General features: G+C 45.4%; 1 protein-coding gene across 1 annotated transcript in view; it reads left to right on the top strand.

Annotated features, from left to right (window-relative positions):
- LMNB2 (lamin B2) overlaps positions 1–23,739 on the top strand; it is a 33,092-nt gene that overhangs the window by 3,356 nt on the left and 5,997 nt on the right. Inside the window, exons 2-11 of the mRNA XM_069076866.1 lie at positions 7,127–7,263; positions 12,657–12,813; positions 13,570–13,695; positions 14,635–14,805; positions 15,190–15,315; positions 16,629–16,849; positions 19,057–19,348; positions 20,331–20,438; positions 21,887–22,006; positions 22,604–22,714. Coding sequence (XP_068932967.1) covers positions 7,127–7,263; positions 12,657–12,813; positions 13,570–13,695; positions 14,635–14,805; positions 15,190–15,315; positions 16,629–16,849; positions 19,057–19,348; positions 20,331–20,438; positions 21,887–22,006; positions 22,604–22,714 — 1,569 coding nt within the window. The remainder of the gene's footprint in view (positions 1–7,126; positions 7,264–12,656; positions 12,814–13,569; positions 13,696–14,634; positions 14,806–15,189; positions 15,316–16,628; positions 16,850–19,056; positions 19,349–20,330; positions 20,439–21,886; positions 22,007–22,603; positions 22,715–23,739) is intronic.

Below are 23,739 nucleotides of genomic sequence, written 5' to 3'. Positions count from 1 at the left end.
TATGCACTAATAATAGTAATAAAGGCAGCTGACATTTATATAGGGTATTATCTCATTTGATATAATTGAGAATGTAAGGGACCTTAGATATCATCTAGTGTCATTCTTGCTCATTAGCTGTGTGCAAAAATTGATTTTTGTTGGATGGTACAAATGAAGAATCAGCCCCAAAGAGTTAAAGAGGAACAACAAAAAAAGTGCTTTTTATCCTTTGTCTTCTTTGAGCCTCCTGACATACCTGTGATGCATTGCAAATATCATTCCCATTTTACAGATGAGGATACTGAGGCTGAGAGCAGCGACATGGGAGGAGATTTTGGTGGAAGAGTAGTGAGGAAAGAAACTAATTGGAATTTGGGACAAAATTAGTGAATGCCTGGCTAGGGAGATTGGCCTCAGTTTTTTTTTTCATCTTTGAATTGAGGGACTAAGGACCCTTACTGCTCTTCCAAGATTTTCTGTAACTATCCTGTATGCAGTGGGAGGTCACTGAAAAGTATTTGAACCTGGGAAGGAGTTAGGTGATCATTGCAGGCAGTGGAGGAAGAGACCTAGGTTGGGAGGCTCTTTCCAGAAAAGTCTTGGGATCTTGGGGGGCAGGGTGGGGAGTCTAAGCTTCTTAAGGGCTAGTACTTTCTCAAACTTGGTTTTCTTTTTTTTCTTCTATTTTTCAAATGCTTTATTAACTTCTGATTTACATCATTCATTTCCACCAGATTTTGAGTTACACATTTTCTCCCTGTTTTTCCCTTATCCACCGCCCCAAAATAGCAGTCTCACAGTATATCCCCTCCTCCAATCTGCTCTCTCCCATATCTTCTCTCATAACGTCTTTGACTTTTCCAGTAGGGCATGGTGGATCTCTATGCCCCAGTGCCTGTATATCTTATTTCCCAATTACATGTAAAATAGTATTATTAATAGTGTATATATATTTAAATATTTGATTTAGACTTGGTTTTCTAACCCTTAGCATTTAGCACAGCCTAGGAGTCCACTGGTAGATTAAGGAAAATTTTCCAGTTGTTTGATTTTAAATGCCTGGTAGCATTTAGTAGAGTAGGGAAAAGACCAGGTAGGAGGTGTTAATGTTTGTTTGAATGAATGGTCATGGAGGAAGTGAGGAATGGTTTCTCTTCCTTGGTTTTTAGGTGCGTTTGACATGTCTATATTTCAGGGTTGTAATTGGTTAGACTGAACAGTCTCTAGTTCTTTTCTTCCCCTAGAGGAAGGGGGGAGGTATGTGTATTTTAGCTGTCAGGGAATGTTTGTGTGGCCCTTGGCACATGCATGTGGCAACACGTTTCCTGTGGGTTCGTTTCTCATACCTGTTTGCCGTTGTCATGTGTTCAAATAAAAACAGTTTACCTTTTGTCAGTTTATTATAGTGCCCCCTGGAGCATTCTTTGTGAAAACTACATGTGGAAAAAGATGAGTGTTTCACCAGAAACCCACTTGTTTGTTGTACATAAAATTTGAATGACCAAGTTGGAGAGGCTTTTGGCAAGTCATCTGGTCTGCTTGAGGCATTGTGGAACAGAGGTCCCATGGCCCTGGGAGATGGACATGGCTTCTAAGTTCTAGTTTTGCCACTAACTTCGCAAGTCACATCATTGCTCTGGGTCTCTGTCCCTGTTTGTAAAGTCATGAAGATTGGAAAAATTAGCCATAATGTGTCTTCCAGCTCTGACTATCTGATTTTTTGTTATATATAAATTGAATAAGGTAATATTCCTGAAAACCTTTTAGAAATACAAAACTATGTAAATACAAGCTATTGTTTGTTGAATTTTTCCTTTTGGCTTTTATCTTTTCCCTCTTGTCTCTGTGGAGTTGAAAAAATAGTCTCCTTAGTCTTTATTCCCAGTTTATTACTTGAAACTCACATTTGTATAGTGCTTTCAAAGTGCTCACAATCTTTCTTTCACTTAAGCTATATAGCAACCCTGCAAGGGATTTGATGCACTGATTATTGGGTACCATTTTACAGAAATGGGCAAACCAGCACACAGAATGGAAGTGATTTGACCAGGGTCACACAAACAGTGCCTGAGCTCCTCTAGAACCTGAGTTACAGGATCACAGAATTTAGAGCTAAAAGAGCTATTGGGGTTATCTTGTGTAGTGCTTCCAAAGCTAGTTTGACTTATGGAACATTTTTGATTTTGAAGTAATTGCTAGAAATCATTCCTCCTGGAGAATAATCTAGGAAGCAGATTTTTGTCTTGTGTCTTCAGTAATGGCCCTTTAATCATCAGGGGATGTTTTAATACCTTTGGATTGAATGGGATAAATACTAGAGTTAAGGGCACAATCACTCAGTAAGCATTTACTAAACACCTACTATGTACCAGACACTGCCAAGCATTAGGAAGACAAAGACAAAAGTGAAAGTCTCTTCCCTTAATAGAGTTTATTGTAATAGGTGTGTGTGTATGTGTGTGTATAACATGCATATGTATCTGTATACAGGTTACATACAGAGTAAATACAAGATTGCTGTGGGAGAGAGAGCCCTAGCTGCTGGGAGATCAGATTTGTAAAAGGTGGTACTTGAGTTGAGTCTTGAAGGATCCTAAGAGATGGCAGTGAGGAGAGAAGGTCCAGTGATGGAGATTGTCTGGTTGGAACAGGAATCTGGCCATCAGGGCTGTACTGGAGAGGAGGGGGAGGGGGAATTCTGTGTGAGAAGACTGGAATGGGAGGAAGGGGCAGGGTTATGAAGGGTTTAACATGCCAGCTAGAGAAGTAATAGGTAGTCATGCCTTTTATTGACAAGGGGTGGCATGGTCAGACCTCCATTTTAGGAAGATTCATTTTGGCAGCTGTGTGGAAGATAGATTGAGGCAGCCAGGTGAAGGAGAAGAAATGATGAGAACTGAACTAGGATGTGTTTGGGTGAGTGGAAAAAAGGAAATGTGTGGGGGGGTGTTGTAGAGGTAGAAACAACCAGACTCAGCAACTGACGGGATTTGTGGGGTGAGTGAGGCTGAGCTGCTGAGGAGGGGCCGAGGCCTGGGAAGTTGGGCAGCTGCAAGGATAGTGGTGCCCTTGGCAGTACTAGAGACACGTGGATGGGAGGATGGATTTGGGGAGAGGTAATGAGCTCTCTTGGACTTGTGGAGTTGAAGTTGCCTGCAGGATATCCTGTCTAATGGGCAATTGATGATGTAGGGTCATCTCAGGAAAGAAATCAGTGCTGGATCAAGTCAGCAAGTGTTTATTGAGCACCTGCTCTGTGCCATGCACTGTGCTTTAAACTTTGGGGAAGCAAAGGCAAAAGACAATGACCAATAGAGGAAACAGCATGCAGACCAGTGTGTACAAATGAGCTCCATACAGTTCAAATGAGAGAGAATCTCAGGGAGGTGCCAGCATTAAGGGGCATCTGGAAAGGCTTCCTATGGAAGGTGGGAGGTGGAGATGAAGATGAGGAAGGGGAGCATTGTAGGCACTGGGATCAACCAAGGAAAATATTGGGAAATAAAGTACCCTGTTTGGAGGAACAGCAGAGAAGCCAGTGTGACTGAAATGTAGAGTTTGTGGAGAGGAATAAGAAGACAGAAAAGTTAGGAAGGGGCCAGGTCTTAGGTAAAAAGGAACTCCTGGGGTGTAGTGAGTAGGGGGTGATGTGGTCCCACCTGCACTTTAGGAAAGATCATTTTGACAGTATGCTTTTGGGAGTCATTGGTTTAGACCTAGGGATAGGGACCAGACCTGGGATTTTGTTGGTTTTGGGGTACTGTGGAATGAGGAAACTTACCTGTGCAGGTCAGCACCATCTTGACAATTTGTGATCTTGGAGAGGTGCCTAGAACACTGGGAGGTTGAGTGATTTACCTGGGTCTTCTAGTTACTGTGTGTCACAGGTAGGGCTGGAGCTCAGGCCTTCTTGCCTTCACAATTAGCTCACTATCCACCATATCATGCTTCTGTCATCTGTGGAGAGATGATAATTAATCCACAGCAGTGATGATGGCATCAAGTAGGAGTGTAGAGATAGAAAAGGGCCCAGAACAAAGCCTTGGGGTATACCCACCGTTAGTGAATGTGAGTGAAATGGAGGATGATGATTGACCAAAGGAGAGGGGGAAGGATCAGCTGAACTGGTAGGAGATCCAGGGGACAAGAGTGTCATGAAAACCCTAGAAGGCAGAGTATCCGGAAGGAGAGGGTGGGCATCAGTGTCAAATGCTGCAGGGAGGTTAAGAGGGAAGAAAATGAAGACTTCTACTTAAAAAAAAAAAAGTCTGCATATGATCATCCCTTCTGACATTGTTCTTAATTTCATGTTTAATATTTGAGGGGGAATTGTTTTTGGTGCTGACATCTTTAATCAGTCAAGCATTTATTAAATGCTTACTTTGTGCCTAGCACTGTGCTAATTGCTAGAGGTACAAAGAAAGGCATAAGCACCAAAGCAATCCCTGCCCTCAGAGTGCTTACACTTCTAATGGAGAGCCAGTCAACAGAACTTCATACATGTTGGGCAGCACTTTAATTTCACAGTGGAGGAGATGGAGTGTCCTAGTAGGGAAGAAGGAACATGTCTAGTGTCATACTGTGAATTGGTGTCAGAAATTCCTCTAGAATCTTTTCCTTTCCTGTACCACATTCCATTCTACATGTCTTCTCTTTTTCCCCAGGGTAATTCATATAGTCAGCAAAAGATGTGGGTATTTGTTCTGTGTGGAAGTTTGTTTGTACTAAGTAGGTTGGAGGAAGCTTACAGAGTGTCGCAGGAGGCCCAGTCTTGGGGGGTCTCTGGAGCCGGTGTGGGTCTTGGTGCTTTTTTGTTCTTTCTAAAGAATGGGAAGGGAGGGCTGAGTATACCTAAATCAGTTGGGATGTGAGTTGCTCCAGATGTGTCAGACCTGGGGACATGACTCACACGTTTCTAGGGGCACAACTGGGCCGAAATAGCCAGTTCTCTTGGATCTGACCAGCTGAAAAGCTAACTGATCTCAATATAGGGTTTTACAATTTACAGAGAACTTTCCCCTGGACTTAGGAAGACAGTTGTGTATTGGCTTAGAGATGAGAAGGGACTTGGTGTAATGTGAAGGTCTGATCTGAACCCAGGTCTCTTGATGAGAAGTTCAGTGTACTTCCAGCATGCCATACTGCTTTCCATTTTGTAGATGAGGTAGCTGAGTCTTGGGAGAGATTTAGTGATTGGTTTAGCTAAGGGGCAGTGCCATGACTTGTGTCCAGAGCTTCTGACCCAAAGGTAAAGGTCCCACAATGATCCTGTTGGCTAGCACCCACTAGGAAGAGATCCATGTGACTTGTGATTTGGTTAAGGTCACCTTGTTGACCTCTCAGAGTTGGTCAGTCCAGTCTCCTAGTGCATCCTCTCCTTCTTTCATGTCTTTGGTCAACTGGTGCTTACTGAATCCTGACCAGAAACCTGACCCTCAGAGAGGCAAGGCTGGGACTGGGATCTGGAGCATTGCTGCCCTCCAGGAAGGGAGGACACAGCCTTACTAAGTAAAGACCAGTAACAGGGCAGGCAGCAGCACATGTGCAGGCCAGGGGCTCAGTAGTGTCGTTTTGGGCTGTAAGTATAGGTCTGGAGCAGGGAGATTACTAGCCATGGCTGCCAAGGAACCGTGGACACCACAGACCAAGTTTTCCTTCCTAGGAGATACTACACCCTCTCTGCTAGAATGTCGGTCCATAGCTCTGGGATGGGGTCTAGATTGTGATCCTGTTTTGAGAGAAGTCATTTGGTCAGTTGGTTCTGTTTTGAAAATGTATTTACTAGAACCTGTGGCTTATTCAACTCGATCAAACTCTTATTGGCATAGCTGCCTTTTTATAGTGCCTGGGACTTCAGTGAGAGATCAGTTTGGTGACGTCCCTGCTGTTGTGCAGAGCATAGTAGGGGAAATAAGACATTAGATATGATGTGTCCCAGGAGTTAATAAAGCTTAAAACTGTACTAAAACTTTTGGGCCAGTGTGTGTGTACACACTTACATAGGTATGATTGTATTTACATATATGGAGTCAAGAATACAGGAGTTCAGATCCTGCCTCCAACCCTTTACCGGCTGTGTGGCCCTGGGCAAGTCATTTAACCTCTTTCTTCCTTGGTTTTGTTATCTGTAAAATGGAAATAATAATAGCATCCACTTCTAGAGTTGTTATGAGGATAAAAGGAGGTAATATTTGTAAAGTATTTTTCAAACCTTAAAAGCATTATGTAAATGCTAACTGTTATCAAACATGTATGTGTGTGTATATATACACACATACATATGTTTGATAATATATGTGGTTGTATAGTATATATATATGATTATATTATATATATACCATAACCTAGAGTGTACTATCTTTTTTTTTTTTTTTTTGCTTTTTGGAGGGCAATTAGGGTTGTGACTTGCCCAGGGTCACACGGCTAGCTTTTGTGTTAAGTGTCTGAGGCCGGATTTCAACTCAGGTCCTCCTGACTCCAGGGCTGGTGCTCTATTCACTGTGCCACCTAGCCTCCCCCGAGTGTACTATCTTTTCAAACTATAGCATAGTCCCACCCTTGTAAAAGAAGAAGAGAGTGAAGCAGAACAAATGAACATATTGATTGTGTGTGACAGTATAAGCTTCCTTTCACATACCTGTAGCCGCCTCCTCCCTTGAGGAGAGGACAGAAGGAAGCATCCTTCCTTTGTGTCACATTCTGGCTATTCAGCTGCTACCATTTGGGCATATCTGTTTAAAACAATCTGGCTGATTTAGATACCTAACTCTGCTGGTCCTGGCTTCCTGGGAGGTTATGGGCTGAGAACAGGCAACATGTGTGGCTATGTTAAAAACTGAGCTAGAAAACAGTGGGATGCTTTGTATTTTCTGGTGGGTTTCCGAGGTTGTGCTGATTATTTGGGTTGGAATATGGAGAAGCAGATCCTGAGCTCTGGAGAGAGCAGCACCTTTCCCTCCCTGAGGTTAGCATTGTGGAGGAAGAGGGACTTTAAGATCTCAGCCAAGCCTGGCTCTAGGATGATCTGCACAATGAAATGAGGTGCTTCTCCTCTGAGTGAATTCAACTTTTCTTGCTTCTCTTTCTCCCCAGAGGCATCTTCTCTGTGCTTTTTGTTTAGGGTTTCTTTCTTTCCTTCTCTCAGGTAAGCGGAATCAAGGTCCTCTATGAATCGGAGTTGGCTGATGCCCGGAGAGTCCTGGATGAGACTGCCAGGGAAAGAGCCAAGCTTCAGATTGAAATAGGAAAATTAAGAGCGGAACTTGATGAGGTCAATAAAAAGTAAGTGGTTTTTGACTTGGTATAATTTAGGCCTAATTAAAGCAACCACAGTGCTGACAGGCTTGCCATGGGAAGAAACCATGTGGTGTACTTAACTCTGTGGGAGGAATTCACATCCATTCTATGACTTGTTTATACAGAGGACCCCACGTTAAGAAGACCCATGCTTAGAAAACAAATCAGCCAGGGGGTGGAGGGCATTCCATAGGATTAGAGTTCTAAAAGTTGACTGTCAGTTTCACTATAAACATATGCCTTGTCCAAAAGCATGAGGCTGGGGCATAATGCTCAAAAACTTAACCAGTGACACTTCAAAAAAGAGAGGAGCCTAATAAAAAATGGTAATAGTTTTTTTTATGTTAAATGGTTAAGATAGGAGGCGTGGGGTGTGGGAGTGTGTGGGCCAGGCCTTCTCTCCTCACAGCTCCTTCTGCACCTAAAGATAGAATATGTAATGTAACTCTACATTGATAAAGACCTGGAGGTCGATTTTGGAAGTGGGTGTCCAAAGGGTTGCAGCTTATGAGTCATTGTGAAATGCTGCTGTTTTCTGCCCTGTTTGAGGAAGAAATTGTGCAGAAACAAACTGGAGTTTGCTCAAAGTGTTCCCTAACAACAATTGTGTTGGAACAAACTTGTGTTTTTTGAAAGCTATGTTATAGTAGAACTGATTGCACTTTAGGGGAGGATGTGTCCTATTACTTACATAAAACAGGGTCTACCCTGCTTGACTTTAGATATGAAAACAACATTAATATTTAGAAAGCCAGGCACCCACACTTTCAAAAATGCTATTGGGGGTCAAGGGGAAAACTTTTCTATTTGCATCTCCAGCATTTAGCACAATATTTCCTACAAATAAATATTTTTTATCAATAAATTCATCCATTTCTTTTTTTTTTTTAAAGCAATTGGGGTTAAGTAACTTGCTCAAGGTTACACGGCCAGTTATTTCTGGGTGTGGTGCTAAGTGTCTGAGCCCGGATTTGATCCAGGTCATCCCGACACTGGAGTAGGTTTGAGCCACCTGGCCACCCCTAAGCAACTGGGGCTAAGTAACTTGCTCAAGGTTACATGGTGTTTCTGGATGGGTAATAAATGTCTGAGCCCGGATTTGATCCCAGGTCATCCTGACTCTGGGGCCAGTGCTCTTACTTGCTGTGCTACTTGGCCGCTCCGGTTCATCCATTTCTAAGGCTTAATTTCTTTGGCCTGGTATTTTTCAGTTTTTCCTGGTTACCCTCCATTAAGGGTCTCATCCTGCGTAGAGGTGACCCTTGCCTATTTAGACTTTTCCAGGGGAGTAGAAGCTTTGGCTGGACTTCCTACACTTGCCTGAATGCAGAGTAGGGGACTGAGGACACATGAAAGCTGGCCACTAGCAGGTGTTAGGGGTGTTTTGGGGCCACTACACCTCATAAAAGTGCCTGCTTGTGGTATGAAGGGACTAGGGATCTCTAGCAGTGAAGGGATTGTAAATATCCTTTTAAAGGTCAAGGTAAAGGGTAGCACTGAATTAGTAAACACATGGTGAGGCTTTTAATAATTTCATTTTAACAAACTTAGTGAGCAACTTCTCTGTCCAAGGCAGTGAGTCAGGAGCAGGGCGTACAAAGACAAAACTAAGGGACTTAACTATGAGCACCAGTGCAGTACTAGTGTAGTACAAGGAAATCTTTTTATTTTAAATTAGGAGACAGGGTTAAGTGACTTGCCCAGGGTCACATAGCTAGTAAGTGTCTGAGACCATATTTGAACTTAGATCCTCCAGATTCCAGGGCCAGTGCTCTATCCATTGTGCCACCTAGTTACCTAGTAGTAAAGGAGGAGGGTATGCTTAGCAATGAGGATGATCAGGGATCATCACAGGTTGATGAAAAAAATACAGCCTTCAGGGAGGAGGTAAGAAATGAATTGTCTTGAAGGAAGATAAAGTTTCTGTGGCAGATGAAGAAGGAGCAGTTCCATACATGGAACAGCTTGTTATCCATGCCCAGAAAGAGGCAGGAGATGGCATTACCAGTCATATATTTGTTGGCCCAGTGAGCTGTCCAGAAACCCTCCTTAAACCTTTTTTCATCTGACAGGCAAGCAGACTCTCTCTATTGCACTCCTCTCATCTTCACTTCCACATCCCTGGGCCTCCTAGAGAATGGAGGAGATGGAGGCTTGATCAGCCATCATTGAATGGCCTCTACAGACCTTCTAAACATTAGGAATCTAGCTCAGTTTCTTCATGTGACAAATAGGGAAACTGAACTGAGGGACAGTGGAAAAGTAAATTGCCTGAGGTTGTGACTTGAGCTATGTTGAAGGAAAAAATACTGTAGAAATACAGTAAGAGAGAGAGATTGCTCCAGACTGGCCCTCCAGTGTGACTCTGCTCAAAGATGATTTCAGGTAGCATTTGTAGGAATCTTGAACTAGGAGAAGCTATATTGACCTTCCACAGTTGTGTTAATAACCAAGTCGTTCCTCCATTCTTGTGGGGGTCACTCCTCACACCTGGAGTGAGACAAAGGGACCTCTTCCCTTACATTAGAAGGGGAATCAGCGCTGGACAATCACTTCTGGTGGACTGGTAACTGGGGGGAGACTGATTGCCCTTAGATGAGCCCAGCACCAAGTAAGTCACTTCAGGGATGGGGGTGGACATCATCTTGAACAGATCAGAGTTCTTTGCCAAAAGGTTCCCTATCACCCTTAATTTATTTCCCTAAGAAAAGTCTTTTTGTCCTAGGGGCTTTCCCCAAGGTTTTTAGAGGAAAATATCTAATATTTTTAGTTTTATTATAAATGGACTTTTAAATATGTTCCTGTGTCTAGATAGCAGATCAGACCTAGAACTCATGTCAGTAGTTGATATGCTGATACTTTAGCTCTCCAAATGTCCTCCTGGCAGCAGTTGGGTCCCCCACCACATTGAAGAAACACATGTGCCCTGCTGTCCCTGGGATGCTGCTGGTGTCCTTTATCTCGACAGGCATTTTGCAGTGTCCAAGAAAGCTTTTCCCTGGTGTGTGTGTGGGGGGGCGAATTCTGTGTGAAGCTCTAAAGTGCAGTGCAGTATGATAATGGGAGCAGCTCTGAATTGGGGAGCCCTGGCCTATGTGATTGTTAGCCAGTCATTCCCCTTCTCTGAGTGAGAAGTGACCTAAGAAGGCTCCTGGTTAGTGCAGCCTGTACCAGAGCAGAATTGGGCAGTGATGGGCAGAAATCTCCGTCCTTTCCACCTAGGACCGTAGATTTAGAGTTAGGGGGACCTTGGAGATTGAGTCAAGTCCCCTCACTTTTTAGGTGCCAGCATGGAGCCTGAGGTCACAAAGGTAGGAGGAAGGTAGAAGATCAGGACTTGAGAACATGAGCTGCCATTTTAAGTCTAGCCCTCTTTGCTCTCTACCATTTTTTCTCATTGGACCTGGCTTATATCCTATAAAGCTCCCAGGAGATGTAAGCAGCCATGGTCTGGTAGTAGTCTTCAGACCTTAAGACATCCTTCTGGACCAGGGGATGCTTAAGGAAACTGCACCAGGGTGGTAAAGTCTTATTGCGAGAGTCCTCTTAGAGCAGGGTGGAGCTGATTTTTCTTTGGAGAGAGCTTGGCCAGGGCTGCCTCTCCCATTGAGGGGCTGCTTATCTCCCTGTCAGTACTCAGTCCAGAGGCCTGCATTGAGTGATAATTCTGATGAAATTGGTAAGCTGCTCTGGGGCCCCTTTGCAAGCCCTTTCCCTGGGAGATGAGGGATGTTGTGGGGGAATATGGAACTTGAGATCAGAAAGACTTGGGTACCAGGCTGAGATGTTGTGATCCTGGTGGGACAGGTCACTTCACTTGGAGCTTTTTTTCCTTTTCTACAAAATGGAATGAGTCCTAGCTATAGAATTGTCCTTTCCAGCCCTGGTGTCCTACACTTAGCTCCTAGGGATGTTGTGGGAAGCCCCTCCCTATACTTTTAAATGTCCTTCACCTGAGACTTCAATCCCTTTCCCACCTGGGAATCCGCCCACTGACCAGCAAATCCTAGAGCAGACCGGTTCCCCAAGGATGCCTAGGCCAGGCCCTGCCTTCAGGCAGATCAGGCTTCCCTTTGATCCACTGGGAAGGAAGGCTTTTTAAGGGGGATGATGGGACAACTACTGAATTTGCTGAAGCTGAACAAGTTACTACTAGTGCTGCCTGAGAGCCTGTGAGAGCTGCTGACCTGCATTGTCCTGTGGTGGGGCCCATTGCCCCCTGCTGGTGGGATCTGGGATAGGCCTGTTTGGGCCTGAGCAGCATTAAGTGTTACACAGTAGCTGTAGTGGGCCATAGGGCTCCAACCTCTTCATGTTCTTTAAGAGGGTGATGCCTAGGGTGTATTGGCTGATCTGTGCCTTCTCTCTAGTGGGGGCCAGACCCTCTTTCTCACCTCGCATCCCCCTGTGATTGTTCAAGCCACTTAATACCAGCCCCCTGGGACCAGCTAATGGGGTGGTGGGAGGCTTTGCAAGCTAGAACTGTTTAAGGAGATGCTGTCAAAGGGATCCCTATCATACCAATCAACTTTCTTGGGAAGAAACCTGTTGAGTTCAGTATGAAGTTGAATGTACTTAGCGTAATCACTTAGTTTAGAATTGGCCCCCTTTCCCTTTCCTCAGGAGTCTTAAAATAGTACTAGATGGGTGGGGTAGATGGGTACTGAGATCATAGAATAAGATGGGACTTCAGATAATCTAGTCTAAAAGAAACCTAGAAAACATTAAAGATGAGGGGAAGGGACTTTTCCAAGGTCATACAGGTTGTAAGAAGGAGAGCTTATTAGGAGACTTCCCTTCTCACTATTCTTAGAACTCTTCAGATACTGAGTCAGGTTTTCTCTGCTGAAAGGGAGGGCTAGAGGATGTTCTTTTGGCCCTGTCTTAGCTGAAGTGACCAGTAAGAACTTGTCTTTGGACACTTGGTGTATTTCTTTTTGGAGAGGCTCTAGAAAAGCCTATCTGGGCACTCAGTGATATAGCTTAAAAAGAATAAAATGTGTACTTATTGTAAACACCTCCAATTGAGTATTTGCTTAAAATCTTATCATTTTCTTAATCTTTATTGCCTTTTGTGTGATTCTAAACCCAAAGACACTTTTTTAAAAATAGCTCAATAGAGCTACATGCATTGAAACAATGTTTTTAGATTGGGCAAACAACCTTCCATTTTACATAGATATGTGGTAGAGAGAAGGGAAGTGATGGGCCCATGGTGGCACAGCCAGGTAGTGATAGAGCTAACCTAGAACCAGGGGCTCTTGACTTCCAGTTCACAGCTCCATCTGTTGCCTCATGTGGTCACCAGGCCAGACCACAGTGAAAGCCCTGACTGTGTCTCTCCTTTACTCATTCAAGCATTTCTGCTTAAATTTCAGCTGTAAGAAGAAGGATGGAGATTTGACTGTTGCCCAGGGCCGTGTGAAGGACCTTGAGTCCCTGTTTCACCGGAGTGAAGCTGAACTTTCTGCTGCCCTGAGTGACAAACGGAATCTGGAAAATGATGTCGCTGAACTCCGGGCTCAGCTCGCTAAGGTATGCGCTTCAGCCTGCTTGGGGGCCAGTGCTTCAGTGGCCCCAGGCATGGCAATAATTCTGACTCTAGAATGGCCTGGCTGCCTGTGACAGTGTTCTGGGCCCCTCTTTTCTTCTCCTTGTACTTGTCATTAAGTCTTCAATTACCATTCTCTACCATGGGAGGCATGTAAGTGAGGCTGGAGGGCCCTATTTGGGATTCTAGGCAGCCTCATTGATGGGAAGTAAGTTGGCACTACATGCATATATATGCTGCTGTGCCAAAGCTGGGTTAATGGCCTGGGTATAAGATAATTTTGTTTATGCAAAGCCAGACTCTGACCCCAGTTAGTGCAGCCATGTGAAATGCCATGTCCTTAGTCATACTTGCATTTAAATTCTAAGAACTGACAGGAATTGAGCACTCGCCATTCACTGAGGCCCTAACATCCCAGTTTGATTCTTAACTTATGAAGTAGTTCCTGTCCCTATTTACAAATGAGAAAACTGAGAGGTGGAAGGATTTGCCCAGGTCACATAAGTAATGAATTTGAGTCTGGGATTCCAACTCTTTTCACGTGACTGCACGGTAAGGGTTCCTTCCACTACTATTACCTGAGGTCTGAGGTGTTCTTGCTCTCTGACCTGGCCTGTGGATTAATACTGTGCCTTCCATTAAGACCTAAGAACCCCAGGAAAGTTTGGGTTAAGTGGGGCTGGGGGAGTGGGAATGGGAGGAAGGCGCCTGAACATGTGGGGTTCATCTCTCAATATCAGGCGGAAGATGGTCATGCTGTGGCGAAAAAGCAGTTGGAAAAGGAGACACTGATGCGGGTGGACTTGGAGAATCGCTACCAGAGCTTGCAGGAAGAGCTAGACTTCCGGAAGAACATATTTGAAGAGGTATTTTAGACCTGTTGTGCTGTTGTGAAGAAAAGGCCCACAGGGTGGTGAGGAATTTAGTTCTTAAAAGTGGTCTTGTTGGGCCTTTCTTCTCTGACTTTCACCCCTAGACAAGGGCTGGGCCAGTTTTCAGCATATTGTGAAGAAGTCAGAGACTTTCTTGGTCCCATTGCTCCTTGAAGACCTCCAGATACCACTGGCTTTCTCCTGTCCCCTTGTGGCTGGCCTCCCTTTGGGTCCCCTCTTCTGCACCCTCTCAAGGCTCCCAGCATCGTGAGAAATTAGGGAGAAGAGTGTGGCGGTGTGGATAGCCTTTGGGCCCAAATAGCCTCACCAGCTGGAGTCAAGACCTGACTTTGGGCCGATCCGCTATGTTCTTTCTAAGCTGTCTCCATTTGTACCAGGCACCTGGTACTTTGTACACAGTAAACACATGATCTTTGTTGAATGAATTAAAACAGAAATCTAAATGTCCGATGAGATAGCCAGGGAAATGGCAGCTTTGCCCTGTCAAGTGAACAAGGGCAGCTCTGGGGCCTCAGATGCCAGTGACTTAAAGGCCTTCTTCCCAGTCTGTTCTCTTTGCTATTCAGGTCTGTCATGAAACAAGAACTCTTTTTTTTTTTTTTTTTTGAGGGGGGAAGGCAGGGCAGTTGGGGTTAAGTGACCTGCCTAAGGTCACATGGCTAGTAAGTGTTAAGTTTCTGAGGCCAGATTTGAACTCAGGTCCTCCTGACTCCAGGGCTGGTGGTACTCTATACATTGCACCAGCTAGCCGCCCCTGAAACAAGAACTTTTGTTGGCAGTTTGGGTCAGCTTGCCTTCTCACTGTCTCGATGCTTCTGAGAAGAGAAAGCCAAGAAGCTTCCAAATTTCTGGCCTTCGGTGGAGGAGTAGAGCAGTGATTTCCAGTAATTCCCCTTTTATCTCCCGGGCCAGGAGGTGCGAGAGACTCGGAAGAGCCACGAGCGCCGTCTGGTAGAGGTCGATAGTAGCCGTCAGCAAGAGTATGAATTCAAGATGGCGCAGGCCTTGGAAGACCTCCGTAATCAGCATGATGAGCAAGTGAGGCTGTACAAGATGGAGCTGGAGCAGACCTACCAGGCCAAGGTAGGAGCAGGGAGCCCGCCAGCCACACCGCTAGCGGTGCGTGCAGGGCCAGCTCTGGAGGAGTGAGCGGCCTGAGGGTGTGTGTGTAGCAGTGCTGCTGATGGCCGTGCTCCTCGGCTGGGGGAGCACAGGCGCCTCCTGTCTCCCTGCCCTTGCATTGCTGCTCAGTCTCTAACGCAGCAAGGCCTGTGAGGCCCTTTTTGTTGGGTGCTCTAAAGAGTTCCGGGCTCTGAGGCCATTCTCAGGCGTGATAGAACAAGGAGGGAGGGAGAGATGCTATTGTGAAGGCAGATAGGCAGTCACACATGGGGGAAACTTGTCTCCCACCTGGGGCAGAGGTCAGCTCAGCTTTGCTTTTGTGTTCTCCCTCTTTCCCTCTTTCAGCTGGAGAATGCCAAACTGTGCTCTGACCAAAATGACAAAGCAGCCAGCGCAGCCCGGGAGGAGCTGAAGGAAGCCCGCATGAGAGTGGAGTCTCTCAGTTACCAGCTTTCTGGCCTCCAGAAACAGGTGATGCCCTGGGCCCCCTCTGCCTCCTACTTTGGGCCATTTGACCTCAAGTTCCATGCTGAATTTCTCTAGTAGGCATTTAAACAATGTGCAGTCTCTGCTCTTGGAGGGCTGTCTGTCCATTCTCAGGCTGCCAGACCTTGAGCCCTTTCTGGAAATCATATAACTTCAGTACCTTTCCCACTCCCACGTAGCTCAAAGAAACTGCATGTTTTTCTAGCTCCCGTCTCATTAGAATAATTGAGGTGCTCATAATTTTGTTTTATTTATTGTTTAATTTTGCACTTTCTTTGATTGACAAAGCACTTTACTAAAAATAATATCACTTTGCCTTTTACCTGTGAAGAAACTAGTATTTAGAGCCTTTGACCCAGCTTCCTCCACCATTTTTTCTGACTTAATTCAGATTACTCTTCTAGTCCATTCATTCCAGTTATCATGCACTTAGTGTGTGCAGTGCCCTGGAGAACAGACTAGATTAGACACAGATCCTGCCCACATGGAATTCGTTGCCTGCTAGGGAGACAGAACTCAAATACACACTAGAATACAAAGTATTCCTCAGTACTACACTGCTCCATAGCAAGGTTGTGAAGAACTGTGTGAAGCCTAAAGGATACTGAAGCCAGAGGTTCTCAAACTTTTTGATTTGAGGACCCCAAAGAGCTTGTATTTGTGTGGGTCAGTTCTATCAGTGTTTACTGTGTTAGAAATAAAAACTGATAGATTTTTAAAATATTCATTTAAAAATAATAAACGTATTACATGTTAACAAAAATAAATTTTCCAAAATAAAGATTAGTGAGAAGAATTTTATTAGGTATAGCCCTAGGGGAGCTGAGCCCTGATGAGTTTTGAAAAGAGAGTAATCTGTGTGTAAAACAGATTATTCTGGCAGTGACATAAAGAATAGCAGGGTCTGGGCTATGGAGTGGTGGGTGACAGTGGGGAGGATAGGTTAATGATGCCCGGAAGTTATAGAAGGGAAGTAGATCCAAGAGGGTGAAAGTTTGGGCAAGAGGTCAGGGACAAGGAAGGAGGACTGAGAACGCCAACACTGAGGGGCGCCATTCCTGGGTTGGAGGTGGACACTTTAAGTGAGTTTAGTGTAAGGCACTTGTGGAAGAAGAATGTGGCTGCTTTCTTGTCAACTTCTTTGGCTCACACCTCACCTTTTGGGATTATTATTTTAATATTAATATTTTCACTAATATTTTTGTCCCGCCTCCTTTGCTGCCTGCTTGGGGCTCTCAGTTTCCTTGTGTGATAGGGAGTCTGAGCAGTTGGATTAACCACATTCTGTGAAACCGTAGGCCAGTGCAGCAGAAGATCGAATCCGTGAGCTGGAGGAGATTCTGGGTGGGGAGCGGGAGAAGTTCCGAAAGATGCTGGATGCCAAGGAGCGGGAAATGACAGAGATGAGGGACCAGATGCAGCAGCAGCTGACTGAATATCAGGAACTGCTCGATGTCAAGCTTGCCTTGGACATGGAAATCAATGCATATCGGAAACTCTTGGAAGGGGAGGAGGAGAGGTAAGGGAGGGCAGGCTGCTGTCTTGGCTTTAAAGTGTTTTCAGGAGGGAGGAGCAGACCTTCTGGGACCTCACTGAGGTGCTCAAGAGAATTACAGTAATGTCTCATTTGTCCAGCATTATTGGAGAATGTATTCTACAGACTTTTTTTAGAGACTCGAAGATTCCTTTTAAGAACCAGATTCTTTTTGTAGTTTGAGTCAATTCTTGGTGTAAAACTCTAAAATGTACTACACTTTCCTGGCCATCAGGGAGATACTGTATATGAAATCACTTTTTTGAAGATGGCGCTTTTCCTGCACAGAATGGTTCCTGCCATGCTGGGCTTGCAGTTTCCCTGGGTCTGTTCCCTGTCTTTTCCTCCCTGCTAGGTTACCAGCTTTCACTTGTGGCTTCTCCCTTGGCAGTGCTTTCCCTTTACCCCATCTACACTACTTTGGACTGGGAAACCACATAACCTTGGCTTATTAAAATTTTGTATGCAATGTCAGGTCTTTTGGGACAGTCTTCTGGAAAAAAATGCATACACTTTAGTTCCTAGACTTGTGACATGACTTGTGGCCATTTGGGTGACTTCTATTGATGTATTTTGTGTTTACATCAGCAATTTTCAGCTATACCCCCCATTCCCCTCCCCAGCCACACCTTTCCCAGATACAGCTAAACCACAATCTGCTCTCTGGCTTTAGGAGGGAGGTGAATTGCTATCTCCTGATCTTGTCAGGCTTCTACCGCCTTTAGCTGCAAAGGTCTTTTTGTTCTCTTGGCTCTGCTCACTGCCCTCTGCATTGGTTCATAGGGGTCTTCTCATGTTCCCCTGAAGTCCTTATTTGTGTATTACAACACAGTATCATTCTGTTGCAGTTACTTGGTCTTTTTTTGAGGTTTTTTGAGAAAACCAAATGAGACATTTCTAGATGACTGACATCTAAATGAGCCATTGCATAGATGGTCAGCAGTCCATTTGCTTAACTGATCACTACTGATGTTGCCCAAGGCCCAAGACAGTTAAGATAATTCCAATTCAATTATTATTTACTGAGTACCTCCTCCATGCCCTTCCTTGTGCTAAGTGCTGTGGAGGGCTCCAGCTCCCAGGAGCTTGTCCTGTGTGGTGGGGGGTACTAAGTTTGCAGTCTCTGAATTGGAAAGGGCCTCAGCATCCAGTCCAAGCCATTCCTGAGCAGGCAGGCATTCCCCTTCCAGTATAATCTGAGGTCAGCCTCCCCTTGGAGACTATCAGTGGTAGAGAAGTCCACCTTCAGAGGTGGCTCCTTCCACTTTTGACTATCTTCCTTATGTGTGGCTGAATCTCCCCCTTTATGACTTCTGTCTGCTGTTTGGCCCCTTTTGGCCATGACACTCTCAGCATGATAGAAAAGAACGCACGTGCTCTTAAGTCTGCTCTTCTGGCACACACAGAAGAATAAAGTGAACTCTATGATAATGTGAAAATGTGAGAAAAGAGAAAATGAGATCATTCTGCTGTTCTGTTTGGCAAAACAGAATCATGAGTCCTGTGGGTCTCATCTAGCTTCGACTCTTCTCCAGTCACTTGTCAAAATGTGGACGTGTTTCATTTTTATGTTAGCCATGTCACTGACATCTAAAATCATATAGGTGAAAACCAAGTCTCTGTCTTAGGTGTGAAATCTGGACACTGTTACCTCTTCTATACCTATGTCAAGTGGACATTTTCCCTGTGTTGTCTCTGTGAGTGAGTCTGCTCAAGTCATCTCAGAGCTGTTTTGCCATTCTTGTCCGGCCTGACTTTTTTTGCTGGGCACCTAAATTATGTTAGGGCTAAAACCCTTTTGCTGGAACTGTTCAAAAAAGGCTTGGCTGATTGCTAAAGAGGGAGCCTGAAGATCAGAGTTTGTTTCTTGGCCTTAACTGCAGCCCTTCTGAGACTTGAAGAAAGCAGGAATCTGGGCTAGCCCTAGGTCTGGATTCTCTTCAGGCTTCACAGACAACACTTACTGCCCATTTCCCTCCTTGTGGCTCTGTTCCAGCCAAGCTGCTTCTGGCTTTTCTTAGGAAACCTCAGAAGAGCTCTCTTGGGTCAGTGGTGACCTGTTCCCGGGGAGGGCATCGTGGGCCAGCTGAGGGGCCAGCTCTAGTCCTGGGGCTGTCTTCTGTGACATGAGGTGTCACCCACCAGGGATCTCTGGCAGCCCTCCTTGAGCTGCTTTACTTTCTGGTTTGCAGGCTGAAACTGTCCCCTAGTCCATCTTCCCGAGTCACAGTGTCCAGAGCCACCTCAAGCAGCAGCAGCAGCAGCACATCTGCTGTCCGCTCTTCTCGGAGCAAGAGGAAGCGAGTGGAGCTGGAGGAGCATTCAGGCAGTGGCACCAGCGGCATCGGCACTGGTAGCAGCACCAGCACTGCCAGCAGTAGCAGCTTCCAGCTATCGCAGCAAGCATCTGCCACTGGCAGCATCAGCATAGAGGAGATTGATTTGGAGGGAAAATTTGTGCAACTCAAGAACAGCTCTGATAAAGTGAGAATGGGGCCCACTCATGCAGGTGCCATGAGCTGGGCAAGGGGGAGGGGGCGGGGAGAAAGCTGCTTGGTGGGACAGCCAAGCAGCCGCTGGCTCAAGTCTCCCTTCTGGTATCTCTCAGTTGTGACTTGAAGCAAATCACTTAAGATTGTTGAGATTTAGTTTTCTTGTCTAGATGTCAAAGAAAAAATGTTAATAATTTACTCTGTGTTATAGGCATAGGTTGCCAGAAACATTTTTGTTTAATATTAGAGAAACCTCCAAACTGGCACAGTGCCCTTGGACATGTCTCTCTTCCAAGAAATTTAAGGAATTTAATTAATAGGAATCTTGAATAATGAAAATGTCTTAATATGTTAAGATGGTTTGGGGTTAGGATAGTTACAAATAAATTTCTTCTTTGACCACTCCCTTAAGGATTGTAAGGGGTAGTCTCCCAATGATCAATATAGAAAATTCTTTTTGAATAATAATAAAGAGGTGTGGGCAGGCTAATCTGTTCTGGGGATGAGGAAGTTATACTCAGTGTAGCTGTCAGTATCTCATGGGGCATCTAGGTGGTGCAGTGATTAAAACATTGAAGTCAGGAGGTCCTGAGTTCAAATTTGACCTCATACACTTAGCTGTGTGACTCTGGGCAAGTCATTTCACCCTGTTTGCCTCAGAAAAGCCCTTGAAACTTCAACATACCTTAATCCATTTCCTTAAGAAAAGACCTTTAGTCCTCAACCTATTACCCACTTTTGGGGAGGAAGGGGTAGTGAAGATGTGTGGCCAGGTGCGTGTCTAGAAAAGGCTTGTGGGCCAGAGACTTTAGGTTTTCATCATCTCTACATGGAAAACAAGGGATCAGAGGAAAAGTGCTTTCTAAAACTTAGTGCATTAGAGCAGTAAAGCAGGAGCTCAGCCGAGCATAGCCAGCCAGCTCCCAGGGCTCTGTCCTGCTCTGCTAACCTGCTGCCTCGTGTGTTTTCTCTAGGACCAGTCTCTGGGTAATTGGAGACTAAAGAGACAGATTGGAGAAGGTGAAGAAATTGCCTATAAATTTACTCCCAAGTATGTTCTTCGGGCTGGGCAGACTGTCACGGTAGGTCAGAGAAAAATAACTGTTGGGGTCATTGGGCTAGATTAGGGAGTTGAGGTCTTGCTCCCCCCAGTCATGGGTGCCAGGAGAATTGCCAGTCTAGCAGTAGGTAGGATCCTGACCACTCTCAGGCAGGGGGCAAGCAGCTCTTGACCTGGTGCAACTGCTGATAGCTGTCATGGTACGGTCTGGGCTGGCATGATGACTGCTGAGGTAGGAAAGAGGGACCATCTTGACATTGCAACTGACAATGCCTTTATTGCATAATTAAGGAAGATCTCCAACCTTTGCTCTGATGTGCTGTGAGAGATGGTGTTGGGCAGCTAGGTGGCTCAGTGAATAGAGCACCAGACTGGAGTCAGGAGGACCTGAGTTCAAATTCGGCCTCAGACACTTAACACTTATTAGCTGTATGAGCTTGGGCAAGTCACTTAACCCCAATTGCCCTGCCCTCCCCCCTGCAAAGAAAAAAAAAGAATGAGAGTTTTGGTAACTTGGCTTTTGGAAGAACAAGGGGCCTTTTTTTACCTGATGAACTGGGAAAACCTGGGCCTTCCTACTAGTACTTCCTATCAGAAGAGAGGGAGAATAACTGCCTTTTTAGACTGCGGAAGGGGAGGGTATCTGCTTTATTCCCCAAGCATCCCTACCTGCTGCTTGATTCTCTTGATTACATGGGGAGGACTGGGAACACATGGAAGACTTTGCTACTGGCCTAGTCATGTGATATTTCATATGAGACATGGGTGCTATTCAAGAAAGCCAAAATTACATCACCAGCAATAATTTGGTGACTGTCTTGCAGGATAGAATTGTCTTCTGCACTTTTTGCCTTCAGGCAGCATTTCACCTTAAGAACTACATGGCTGGGGGTGGGGAGGGTTGTGAAACAGACCTTCTAGGTGTTTGAGAGGGAAGGGGCGAGGGACAGAGGTCGCTCTCCACCGTTGAGGCTTTCAGGAAGCAGCTTACAGGGATTATTGTCACATAGGATTCCTGTCACATCACTTTTCTTGGGTCAGAATCCAGGTAGGAAGACCCTGAGAACCAGGGCACACACTGTAAGTTGGAGCAAAGTGTGTGTGTGTTGGGGTGGGGGGGAGTGTCTAAGCTTTAGGTAAATCATCTGGGATTAGGAGGAAGCTAGGAGATGCACTGGATGAGGCTGGAGAATAGTTTCAGTGCCCCAGGGACAAGGAAAGACTTAAATATTTGACCTGTATGGGGGTTCTGGACTAGAAGCCTTCCTTTTTCCTCTGAAGGGGGGGAGCTAGTCTCCTAACCGGTCTTTCTCATAAGGCAGTTGAAAACATCTTTATTGAAAGTGAGAGGGCAGAGAGAGGCAGCTTCTTATTGGAGACTTCAGAAATTTTTGATAAAGGTTATAGGGGCTTTGGATGTGAGCAACTGAGAACAAGGTAGAAAGAAGCCCTCACTGTGTTTTTCCTCAGATCTGGGCAGCAGATGCTGGTGTGACTCATAGCCCACCATCTGTTCTCGTGTGGAAGAACCAGAGCAGCTGGGGCACTGGTGGGAATTTTCGGACATACCTGGTGAATGCGGATGGAGAGGTACTTTATTAGGTCTGGTTGAGGCTAACTGGATTATAGTCACAATATCTTCCCACCTTTGAATAGGGCCCACAGCTCACAGCTCCTTACCCTTGCAGACAGAATTTGTACCCCTTCACCAGGGTCTCAAAAAACTCACCAGGACTAGGGTTCTCTGTAATAGAAACAAGCTGCTGTGGCTGGCCCTCTGTCCCACATGACAGAGCTTTCCTGTTGCCCCAGGAAGAAGTCTGGGCAGTTGGTGGGGGAGTGTGTGTGCCGTGGCATACTATAAAAGGGGACAGGCAAGTGTACACATGTGGCACAGTTATGTTAGCATATACATCTAGAGCCCTTTTAACTCTCTTCCCACCAGGACTTACCTGATTTGATCTTCACAGCTTTCTTGTATGCTGGGCATGGTGAGGAACTGAAATGCAGAGAGGGTGTTTCCTTATGCAAGGACATAGCTAGGTTAACAACAGAGGGCACCTAGCTGATCTTCCCGACCCTCAAGGGAGCACACCTTCCACTCCCCTGCCTGTAAGAAGGAGTAACCAGGGTGTCTTCTCACTGATGGGATGGCCTGCTTAGGACAGATCTGTTTGCTTTGCCTAGGAAGTGGCAGTGAGAACAGTGACCCAATCACTAGTTGTTCAAGAGAATGGGGAGGAGGAGGAGGAGGAGGAAGAAGCAGATTTTGGGGAAGAAGACCTTTTCCACCAACAGGTAAGTATCCTTCTTGTTCTTTCTGAGTTTCTTGGCCCTGGATAGGTGTGGGTGTATTCACATGTTTCTCTGGTCTCCGAGCTCATCTGGTCCAGCCTGCTGATTTTATAGAGGAGGAAATGGAAGCTCCTTTTGGTTCCCACTGACTTAGGCCAACTTGATTGTCACAAGGTTTTTAAAACATCTGTGTGCCAGATGCTTGGTGAAATCAGAACCAGTTGATTCTCTGAAATTGCCTTCTTAGGTCATCATTGGTCTGGGTACGACTGAGTTTGGGAAGACACATCAGGGGCTGATGGTGACAATGCCATTTCTAGGCATAGTTGGTGCTAAATAGAAGCTGGAGTTAGACTGGTTGGTCTACCTTGGGTAGTGTTCAGATAACACTGGGATCTGAGGCCTAGGAAAATGTACAACTTAGTTATTCCCTCAGGGCTTCCTTGCATGTGAGTAATAATCAGCTATTTATGGCCCAGTTTGCACCCACATAATCCTACTCATTAAATCACCCAAGCAGGTGCCACAGGGCATTGCCCTGATGTATTCATTTGCTGTTCCCTAAAGCACACCTTTGTTGTTCAGTTGTATCCAACTCTTTGTGACCCCATTTAAGGTTTTCTTGACAAAGATATTGGAACGGTTTGCCATTTCCTTCTGTAGCTTGTTTTACAGATGAGGAAACTGAGGCAAACAAGGTGAAGTGACTTACCCAGGGTCATATAGCTAGTAAGTGTCTGAGGCCAGATTGGAACTCAGGTCTTCCTGACTCCAGTCCTGGCATCCTGTGCCACTAAAACAACAGCTTACTCCCTGGATAATTTTGAAGCCTGAAGTAAATAACAGGAGCAGAAGGAGATTAACTCCTGGGAAGGTTCTCTGAGGATTCCCAGCGCCCCGTTGGGGGATTGCCTGTTAGTCTTTGATGGTCTGGAGCAGCGGTGTCTAACATCTGTAGAAATGGGGCTATTAATTCACACAGAAGGATTCCTGTGGGCTACATACTGACTTAGTTTTAAAATACAATG

The sequence above is a fragment of the Petaurus breviceps genome, unplaced genomic scaffold (genome assembly GCF_028583685.1).
Source record: "Petaurus breviceps papuanus isolate PSGF00001 unplaced genomic scaffold, PetGlider_PUasm1.0 108, whole genome shotgun sequence".
Lineage (NCBI taxonomy): Eukaryota > Metazoa > Chordata > Mammalia > Diprotodontia > Petauridae > Petaurus > Petaurus breviceps.
Note: the sequence above shows the minus strand (reverse complement) of the source record. Positions and strands in the feature narration are given on the sequence as shown.